The 11,900-nt window shown below is 30.2% G+C and overlaps 1 protein-coding gene across 1 annotated transcript; it reads left to right on the top strand.

The window, feature by feature from the left end:
- Positions 1–1,757: 1,757 nt before the first annotated feature.
- On the top strand, positions 1,758–2,793 carry LOC130979494 (uncharacterized). The gene has a single exon (XM_057902951.1). The coding sequence runs from the start codon at positions 1,867–1,869 to the stop codon at positions 2,530–2,532; it is 666 nt and encodes a 221-aa protein (XP_057758934.1). The 5' UTR covers positions 1,758–1,866; the 3' UTR covers positions 2,533–2,793.
- The last annotated feature ends 9,107 nt before the right edge of the window (positions 2,794–11,900 follow it).

The raw sequence follows: 11,900 nt of genomic DNA, 5'->3' as shown, positions 1-11,900 counted from the left end.
CGTTTTTAGTACATGACTGTTACATACTTATTATTACTTTATTATTTTGTATTTTACAAATTCATTAGTACATACGTGACTAATTACTTTTCTAGTCCCGCGTTTGACAATCGTTACGGCAAATTAAAAATACTATATAGAAGGCAAAATGAAGTATAGAATGATTTATCAAAAGATGAGAGCTACCAAGATTTTGTCAAAAGGTGCTAACAACTCAAAGGCTCAAAGCCTGTATTTTCTGTTGTCTTTGCACGTGGCATCCTCGACCAATCAAATGATTCAATCTCTTTGACTTTTGAACATGCTACACCTTTTAATTTATTTCTTAAAGTCTACGTGGGAATGGTTTTACACTTGCACTACTAAACAAGATGATTTTTCCACATCGACTTTTTTGTTAAAATAAAATGAGTTACTCTTTTGTACTTTATAATTTTATTAAATTTATGATTAAATTTTTATATTTTTTATTGAATTGAATTTTTATATTATTTTTAATTTTATAAATAGATTTTTTTATTTATAAAAAATATTAAAATTAATAGAATATTTATTTAAAAAAATATGTGATTAAAAATTTAATTAATTTTTTAATTATAAATATTTTTAATTTAAAAAAATATTTAACTAATTCTAATATTTTTTATATTAGACAAGACCTAATTACAAGATTAAATGTATTGTAGAGACTTAATTAAAAAAATTATAAAAGTTTAATTATAAATTTAGTAAAATTTTAAAGACAAAGAGAGTAATTAAAAAAAATGCTTTATGACTCAAATCTGATTTTAAAAGCACCCTTAACCATAATATTTTTTCTTCAACTTACTTTTTTGCCCCTTAAACATTAGACCGAAAAACTAAAGAATCAAAATTACAGTGATTCAAACTTATAAACTTTTAAACCGATTTATATAAAACTAATATATACGTGTGAATAATTGAAATGTTATAAGTAGTTAATATTAAAATTATACAAATCATACTCAAATACAAATCTAAAAATGTATCAATTTTTAAAATAAAATAAAATAAATAATGTATTACTTTTACATAAAGGTTCAAGAAAATTGTAGTATAATTAATTCTAGATAAATGTAATATTTTATGTAACACTTTGGTATACACATGTGTTGTACATTTTCTATTTTTGGTATTAAAAATGATTAAAAATTAGAAAAATGTTTTTTATATTATAAAAAATATATAAATAAAATGATACGAATATTATTTGTCTCAATTTTAGTGTCCATTAATGGGTAAATAATGTTGTTGGGAGTGGGACCTTATCTATAGTTGTTGGGTTGCTTTGAAGTCGCATCCACAGTTGTGAAAATGCATGTGCATGCAAACCCCAAATTTATTTGCCTGCATTGGCTTTTCTTTTTTGTTTGTTTAGAATTAAGATTATCCAGTTTTTACTAGTGATAAAAATTTAAAAATAAAAATGAATAGTACTAGTAAACTAAATAGGACGGTGTAATGCAAAGCATTAATCAGCGTCAACACACAACAACTCCCAACAATGAGATTGAGCTTTTTTTTCAACTCAAAATTCCGTAAAAAGTGAGCGAATGGCAATCCCCGTAAATAAAAGAAACCCACTACTCCACTAAGGTATTGGCCCAAAACCGTTACCCAAAACGCGGCGTTCTGTTCCCCCTTTAACCAGGGTTAACTAAGCACCCTCACCCTTAACCATGGTTAACTTGTCTCCTCCCCCACTCAATCACCCCTTTAAAATTCCTCACCCCCACACAAACTCACAAACAAACAGAGAGAAAGAAATCAATTCCATCGGAAACAAAACAGAAAAGGAAAGGAAAGGAAAGGAAAGACTTCTGTTTCAGCGGAAGGTGAAAGAAAATGGCGTTGTACCTGGATGAAGAAGAGGTATGGAAATGTCCAAAGCACCCTTCCAAGCGACGGAGGAGCGGGATTTGTCCAATTTGCCTCCGCGATCGACTCGTCACTCTCTGCCCTGACTGCGCTAACGTGCGACCGTGCTCCTGCTGCGCAACCAGCTCGTCTTCTTCTTCCTCCTCCTCTTCGTCCTTCCATCGTTTCTCCGTCACCGGCGACGCCTCTACCGTCGGTCGCGTCTACAACCTCATCGAGCGTGAGCCCTCGCTCCGCCGCTCGCGCTCCCTGGCGATTCCGTTTCTCCGCTCAAGATCGAGGTTCTCCGGCGCCGATTCGGATCTCGACGGCGCGAGAGATTCACCGGCTATGAACGGGAGCCGGTCGGCGAGGTCGTTCTGGTCTTTGTTCAGGTCGCACAAGAACTACAGGGAGCACGAGAGCGAGGCGACGGCGGCGTTGGCCGTCGGAGACTGCGACGGCGGCATAGATGCAAGTAGGAAGACGATGATGCAGAAGTCGAGGTCGGTGGCGGCGGCTCCCAGCGGAGACAGAGAATTGAGGCCGCGGTCAAAGGGAAAGGGATGGTTCTTTCCGAGCCCTATGAAGGCTTTCCGGCAATCCAAGGTGTCTAAAGTGGTTCAGGAGCGTTCTCCTTTGTACAGAGGTTGAAATTTTTGTATATTCAAAAAATAAAAAAATAATAACAATACTTACTTTATATTTACTCAAAAATAATTCTCCTTTTCTCTTTTCTGTTTAGTTCAGCATTTATTTTAAATCATATATAATCTCCATCCTACCCTTAGTGTCAGGCCTCAAGGTTTGGCCGGAAATGTTGAAATTCCTATACAAATTAGAGATACAGAATATTCGAATGAGTATTGTTGTTTACTTTGTGTCATCCAATTTAGTTTCTAATTTTTTTTTCAAGTTTCTTCATTTCATTAAATTTCATGGGGGCTTAATAGCGTATTATGCCCTTTTATTCGCTACGTGAAAGTAAACCGTAAACCTTTTTCTTTTCCTTGGAAGTTGTACCTTTTTTTACGGTTACTTTATTGATTGATGTTTAGTGTTTATTTAATTAGGGTAGTAGTGGTAGTACTAGTGCATAATTTCTCTCTCTTTACTGTGTAATATTAAGATTAGTGATATGATTTGCGCATTATATGAAGGCAGCAAGTGGAAGTTAGTGGGAATGATTAGGGTGTAGAGTGGTAGTATTATGTGGTTGCGAGTGTTAACCGCCTTTCAATTCATGCAAATGATCGTTTTTTGATATGTTTGGTCCCACGTAACATGTGGCTCCCTGCTCATTAATCATACAATAGTTATCTACTTTTTTGAGCTTTTCTCTTTGTTTTTGAATATTAGAGTGGTGAGTGAATTGGCCATGGGTTTCAAGAATGATGTGTGAGCATTAACTAGGAATTTCATGAGAATAAGAGGAGCTTATTGTTTGTTGGTATTTGGACCTACAAGCGTTCATCAAATTCAGTACAATAGTACTACAATAGATTTTGCTTGTGTTAGGCGTTATCTCTGAATGTTTACAAGAAGGGAACAATGGTGTATGACTTTATTCTCTGCAATGCAGCCATTAATAATTATTCCTGTCTTAACACCAATGCATCACTTCTGAAGAGATGAGTTTTTTTTTAAGAATTGTTTTGAAGGCAATTTTCAGGCAAAATGAATTTTCACACTATAGATGTATATTTTATATCATTGCGTTTTAAAAATTTTAAGAGAAAGTATAGGGAGCCAATGGCCTAAGCGCACCATGTGTACAATGGAGGTTTAAGAAGTATTAGAGATATCACCATTCGTGTTACATTGTCCTGTCAGGTTACGCTTTTGGGATGAGTGGTTTCACATATGGTATTAGAGTTTTAGATTTTTTATTGAGATGTTTATTATCCTTGGTATCCGGATAGTTATCCTTGGTATCGGATGGTTATTCTAGATAGTATGGTGATGTTCATTACCAAAAATTTAGCCCATTATACACATTGTACACTTAAGCCATTGGCTCCCTAGCACTACCCAAATTTTAATCTAAACATAGAGAATATGGTGAAGTCGTTAGAATTTTTTTTTTTAAACAAAGTATTGAAATTACTAATAATGACAACAACCCAAAAAGATTTTCCAAAATTGACTGAAAATCGCCCGCGACCATTTCAAAAGAAGCTATGGTATGAATTTTTCATATTAATAATGTGTCAAAATTCACTATTAAACAAAACTTAAAATTACATTCCATACAAAAATTAATGAGCCGCCTTTTATTTATTTTACATTTTTTAATTAACAGAATCTAGGGTGGATTCATTTTTTCAAACAGAAAATGCTTACACAAAATCTGAAAACACTAGATATACATTGTTAGGGAAGAATCCATTCTCAACATAATTCTCACATCCACCGTATCTAAGAAAATAACAAAATTGCATCATTTTTGTGTAAGAAAAAGTCTAAAAAGCCAACAATTTTATTAAATTTTGGTCAGCATATAACCACAAAAAAAAAATCTTACACCATTAGATGAAATATTACGTTCCCCCTAATACTCCTCTTTGTGTAATACACCTCAAACTCAATTATATACAAATTAAAAAAAGGAAATCTAAAAATACATTAAGAATTTAACTTATATGAATTTTGAAAACAATTAAAATTTTCAATAGAAAAGAATTTAATTATTAGAAAACTTACCTAAATAAATAAATTGGTGTAATATTATTGAGTTGTCCTGAATTAATTTTTACTATATTTTGATCTCCCTTTTTTATGCGTAAATGGTGAGGATGATATGGATATCATATTTTAATATAAAATCTATATATTTTTCACGATTTAGTAAGAAAAACGTAAAGTTATTAATTTATATCCGATTTAAGAATTTAACATAAAAAAAATGAATATCTACAAAAAAATAAGTTAAATTCAATCACTTCATGATATTCCGAATGCCGATGATAAGCTTTGCTAAAGTCACTACTGAGAATTAAAGAAAAAAGGTTTTCAAACTTTTACTATAGTCAAGGTATTCAAAATCTAAGTGTATATATAATATATTATCAAAAGTCTAAACGTTTTGATTTTGAATGTGAGTTTTTCTTTTATTAAATTCTTAGTCAATGGTCTTAAATAAATTAGTTAAAGCATTTAATTTTATCCAATCACGCATCTACTTTGAGAAATTTACAAATAGTAGTATGCATAATTGACAAATTTTAGTTTATTTCGAATAAAATGGAGTATTATATTCTTTAAACCTTAAATTTTAAATTTTAAATTTTAAATTTAAATTATTAATATAAAATATAATAAATAATTAATTAAAATTTATTTAATTAAAAAGCGTGTATAAATAATTAAATATCATACATGAGACATTGACTAATAACTAAGTTATTATACATTATTAAACAACCAATTTAAATCAGTGGTTAATTTATTTGTCTACTTAAATAAGTGAGAGTTTAAATTTTGTCTTATACATATAACAACTTATTAGTTAATAGTAAATCTTTAAATAAAATTTAGATTGTACTAGATTAGTTTTTGATCTGTCAAACTAAAAAATACCTAAAAGTGACAACACTACCCGAATTCACAGGTATTGATCCCACCCCTACCTGCTCGAAAAGGGTAATCAGTCACCCCACATGTGGACAGGTTTTTTACGAGACGGGTTCTTAGGGTGGTACGGGTCGGGTTTAGGTTAAACTCACCTCTACCCGTCCTGGTATATATATATATATATATATATTTTCCCAAACACTTTCCATTACATTCCTATTAATAATATAAACCCAACCAAAGAAAGATATTTTAAAAATTTATTCGAGCCTTTACAAGTGGTATCAGAGCCTGCCCAAGGGGAAGGTATCTGATAACATTTATAAAGAATTTATTTTTAACTGGATTTTTATTACAAGTCTTCTTGATAAACCTCAAATATTTTATAGTTACAACTTTGAAGTAGCAGTGAGAACTGTTAATACGTTGGTCAGCCCAGATTGTAATCCCGGTTGTAAGTCCTAGTAAGGCAGTGAATCCGTTGATTAACGAGGGTGGTCCCGTAGCTCACAAAGTTCTAACCATAAAATGGCTAGTTTATTGAGAACGATGAGTAGTTTAAATCTAGGGAAGAATAATTCTTTAGTAATAAAAACAGATAATGATGAAGCATCCACTTCTGGGACTAAAAACGAGTTAGAAATAGCTAAATTAGAAGAAAGTTTTCATAATTGGAGTATACCTATAATAGATAAAGATAAAATATATAAAAAGAAAAACTTCTGGGAAGGAAAAAATTATGAAATCCACATGTTAGAATATTGTAAACCCGGAACAAGTAGTAATAAAATTATCACCATCTTAGAAGAAGATAAATTGAAAGAACATAGCAGAAAAGGATATAACTTTATCCATATAGGATTAATACAAGTAGCCATAAAGCCTAACTTTAGAATAGGAATTAATCTGCCTATATTATTAACCTTAAGAGATACCAGGTTAAAAAATTTTAGTGATTCATTAATAGGAATATTAGAAAGTAACTGTCATGATGGACCAGTGTTTTTTAATTGTTACCCAAATTATGCTATGAATCTAAAAATGAATACACTGGCAAGCTTAAAATTGCAAGTGACATCTGATGAGACCATTATAAATGAAAATATGATCCATTTGAAATAATCTATAGGGTATATTATAAATTACTAAAGTTGATTATGACTTTAGAGCATTAAGACAATCATCAAAGAAGAAACAATAATTATGCATGCAAACTAAAAAGATCTAATATACAAACACCTAGAAGATTAAGACATGAAGAATTAAAGAATCGTATGCCTGAAGAATGGATAATACCTGATGGTATTGAAGAACCACAAATACAAAATACTAGTATAAGAGAAATCATTAGAGAAGGACCTGATATTAGAATCAGGATGAATAGATCCCAATCATTAAGAGTTCCTAAATACAAAATACTAGTATAAGAGAAATCATTAGAGAAGGACCTGATATTAGAATCAGGATGAATAGATCCCAATCATTAAGAGTTCCTGATAATATTGAAACTATTAGCCATAGAAATTCTATAGATAATTCGTCCATAGGAAATATCGATGATATTGTAGGAATTGACAACAGAAGGCCACATATAGCCACTGCTGTATATAAATCACCTTCAGAATTTGATCCAAGAGAATCACAAATTATGTCCGTAATTATAAAGGAAGAACCATTTGAGATTGATAAAGAATGGATAAGACAAGATTTTAATGCCGATTACAATAAACCACTAAGAGATTGGTATTTTACCAACCATTCAGAAAAAAGAGGTTATTAGAATAAGAGAACTATTTTATGATTTTATGAAAGAAAATAGGATTAGTTTATTCTTCTTTGATTGGTACGTAAATTATTACTCCAAACCCGATAAGAAATTATGTCCTTTAACAAAACCAACTGTTGTTTGGAAAACAAGCTCAGGATCAGTAATAGAATCTGAATATCCTCCTAAAGAAACTATTAAAATACCAATTGGGAAAGACCTAGAAGTTGAAGCAACACCCTATAAAGATAGCAATACAGATGGAAATATAGAGAAAAGAGATATTAAAAAACTACATCAGCAATTAAACTTTACTAATACCATGTTAGATATAATGAAAATCAATTAGGAAGAATGGAAAATATGGAAAAGGTTAAAGTAGAAAAACCCATAGAAAAACCTATATAAATTACAAGTTTAGATAATATTAGCTTAAAATCCAAAGTAGAAACAGAGGTTGAAGAACTAAAAGAAAAACTTAGAAGTATTAGTCTAGGAAAATTAACAATTAATACATTACAAAAGGAAGAAGAATTAGAATTAAATAAAATATCCTATAAAAGAGATTATCCTAAAACCAGAAATTATTATTCTAGACCATCACCAGTAGATGTAGGCCTAGAAGAGCGAACACAATTAGTACAAAATAGTTTTTCAGGATCAGACTTAGTAGAATGGAATATAGATGGATTAAGTGAACAAGCCATTTTAGATCAAATGTGTAATATGACTATGGCTGCCACTGCCTATAAGATGAGAAAAGCTTCTGATAAAGAGGCAGCAATTATGATAACCCAAGGTTTTACAGGACAATTAAAAGGTTGGTGGGATAATTTTCTCAGCATCCAAGAAAAAGAATTAATTATTAATAGTATTAAACAAGAAGATCAGTCATCAGATGCTACATCCACATTAATATATACTATTATTAAAAATTTTGTAGGAGATCCCAGTATTTTAAAGATAGGATACATACTCAATTAATGAATTTAAGATGTCCAACTATGTCTGATTATAGATGGTACAAAGATGTTTTTATGTCAAAAGTTATGATAAGAGATGATGCGCATGCGCCTTTCTGGAAAGAAAGGTTCGTAGCAGCTTTACCAAAATTATTCTCTGAAAAAGTATTACAAAAATTACAAACACAGTATGGGACCCAGATTCCCTATAACTCATTAACTTTGGACAATTACATAATATAATAGTACAAACAGGTATAGAAATATGCACAGATACCAAGATACAACAGAAAGTAAAACAAGAAAGTATCACGGGAAAGAGAGAGCTTGGTACTTTCTGCTACCAATATGGAATAACTCCTGAAAAAGCACCTAGTGGACAGCATAAAGTTAAAAAGAGAAAATTTTATAAAAAACATAAATATAATATAGATAACCCCTTATTATGAACAGAAATATCATAAAAAATTCCATAAAACCCTAAAGGAAAACCTAAATTTTAATAAGAAAAAACAATAACATGTTGGAAATGTAAAAAACAGGGACATTATGCTAATAAGTGTACAACAGAACAAAAAATAAATAAAATAGAAAATAAAGAAATTAAGCATGCCTTGACAGCTATATTAATCAATTCAGAATCAGAAGAAGAATCAAGTTATGAGGGTTCTTCTGAAACTGAAGACTATTTTATACAACAATTAGACTTTATGTCAGAAGAAGAAAGCTCAGGAGGAAATAGTGGAAAAGAGGAACAGGATAATAATAACTGTTTAGGAATAGGATTATGTAACTGTAGAAACTGTGAAAAAACTGTAAATGTTTTAACTAAAGAACAAACTTCTACACTAGTCAAAATAATTGACAAATTAGAAGATACACCATTAAGGGATGAATTTATAAGACAATTAGCTGAATTAGTTAAAAAAGAAGAAGAAAGTAAGCAAGAAATAAGACCAATAGAAATAAAGAAATTTATAATCGTTTTAAAAATCCACAAGAAGAAGTTTCCCTTAATTCTCTCAAGAAGAGATAAAAAAGCTAAAAAGAGAAGTTCAGAATTAAAACAACACAAAACATTAATATGGACTACAGATTGCTAAAAATAGAAGGAGAAAACATAATAAAAATCCAAGAACAATCTTTGCAAATAATGAAGGGACTAGTAATATAACAATCCCCGAGAATTATATTAACCTAGGTACAGAAAATTATATAAATATTAACATTATTAGTAAGTCAAAAATGGTTCACTACGATAACTTTAATAGTAGGAGAAGAAAAATTTGATTTAATAGCTATGGTAGATTCAGGAGCCGATGTTAATTGTATACAAGAAGGATTAATACCCACAAAATATTATGAGAAAACTACAGAAAGAGTATTAATGGCAGAAAATGACAAAATGACTATAGACTATAAGTTATCTAAAGCAAAAATTTGTAAAAATAAGGTATGCTTTGCCACAACATTCTTTTTAGCAAGAAATATATCTCATCAAGTTATATTAGGAAATCCTTTTACTTTATTATTATATCCCTTTAATGTCGACATCGACGGCATAACTTGTACAAGAATCCCTAATCATCCTGTCCATTTTGAATTCCTCACAAGACCAAAACAACATGAACTCAATATGTTACAATACCTATCTACACAGGTTAGTGTAATGGAAACAGAAGTAAAACAAATTAATTGTTTAAGTCTAGAAAAAATTGTACATCACTTACCGCGTCAAGTTAATATCATAGAAAGTGAATGTCGGCAAACAGTAAATGTCGGCAAACAGTAAAAGCAAACAGTGAATGTCGGCAAACAGTAAAAGCAAACAGTACTGTCGGCAAACAGTACTCAAATAGTCATCATTTGGGGTCTATAAATACCAAAGGCCTCACTCATTCAAAGGCATCAAATACTTGAAAGCTCAAGAAACCTCTCAACTCTCATATCTTCTTACTTCATATTTCCTCTAAACATTTGTAATTATCTTCAAGAATCTTCAAGAATTGTATCAACTTTGCAAGCAATAATAGTACAAGTCCATTTCTGTAAGCTTTATTCATTCTCTTAATCTCTTTATTATTCTATTCTGTTCTTTTAAACACAATGAATATATCCATGATAAAAAATTTCATCATAATTACAATAATTTATGAAATATATCATCATTATAATAGATATTATTCAGAAAAACTATATGAACACAACAACAAGTTATAAAAACTACGAAGAAATTCCGCAAGAAGAAATCTCTGAAAATTTTTGATATATAAACTCTAGTAGATAAGAATGCCCGGTATAGCAATTCAAACATTACAAGAATTAAAAAATGATTTAGAGCTTCAGAATAATCAGAAGATTATGAAGTACGATTACAAAACAGTAACATGTACACAAGAAATAAAGAAGAAGTAGAACGTTTCTGTAAAAATTGTATAAGAAGTATAACAAAAGAAATAGAAAAATTACTAGAAGAAATAGAAAATTTTAATAATATAAACCCAACCAAAGAAAGATATTTTAAAAATTTATTCGAGCCTTTACAAGTGGTATCAGAGCCTGCCCAAGGGGAAGGTATCTGATAACATTTATAAAGAATTTATTTTTAACTGGATTTTTATTACAAGTCTTCTTGATAAAACTAATCCCTGTTCTTTTATAATATCCATAAATTTCTCTAGATGATATATGTGCTGCTTTATTCCTTTTGAGTATATTAACACGTCATCAAGATATACTATAGCAAATTCTATATGTGGGTAAAAGATATTATTCATTATTTCTTGAAATTCGCTTGGAGCATTTTTTAATCCTTGAGGCATTACATTCCACTCATAATGTCCAAAAGGTACTATAAAGGCTGTTTTATATCTATCTTCCTCTTTTACTGCAATTTGATAATATCCTGATTTTAGATCAAATTTTGAAAAGATATTTGCTTTGTTTAATCTTTTAATTAAATCACCTTTATTTGGTAAAGGATACCTAATCCATTTTAATACCTTATTTAGAGGTTTATAATTGATAACTAACCTTGGAGCACCTCTTTCTATTTCAGATGCTTTCATCACATAGAAGCCTGTACAGCTCCAGGGTGATTTTGAAGGCCTTATTAGACCTTTATCAAGATATTCTTGTATTTCTTTTCTACAATATTCTAGATACTCTTATTCATATGTATTGGTTTTGCCTTTGTTGGTATATCTTTTTCATTAAATCCATCTTCATATGGTAAAGATTTCATGTAATTTTCTATATTGGAAAGCTGTGGGATTTAAAACTAATTCTTTTTTAATTTTTTCTTCAATTGTTTTTATTTTATCTTGTATTTCTGGAGTCTGTAATTGCTCTTCTATTCTTTTATGTATAACTTCTTGGTTTAAGTAATTAATTTGTCTTGTCTTTCTTTCTAAACATAGTTACAAATTTTTCTTAGGATATGAAATTTATCAAGGAACCATAATTCCTATTAATCCACAAAAAATACCTTGTATAAGTATATTAGACCCTTCGGCCAAACTAATTGTAGAAACAGATGCATCAGAATTAGGATATGGAGGAATTCTTAAACAAATACCTCCTAACAGTTCAAAAGAACAAATAGTAAAATATCATTCAGGAATCTGGAATCAAGCTCAAAAGAATTATCCAACAGTCAAAAAAGAGATCCTTGCCATAGTATTATGTGTTTCTAAATTTCAAGAAGATTTATTCAATAAAAC

This window comes from Arachis stenosperma, chromosome 5, assembly GCF_014773155.1.
Source record: "Arachis stenosperma cultivar V10309 chromosome 5, arast.V10309.gnm1.PFL2, whole genome shotgun sequence".
Classification (NCBI taxonomy): domain Eukaryota; kingdom Viridiplantae; phylum Streptophyta; class Magnoliopsida; order Fabales; family Fabaceae; genus Arachis; species Arachis stenosperma.
Note: the sequence above shows the minus strand (reverse complement) of the source record. Positions and strands in the feature narration are given on the sequence as shown.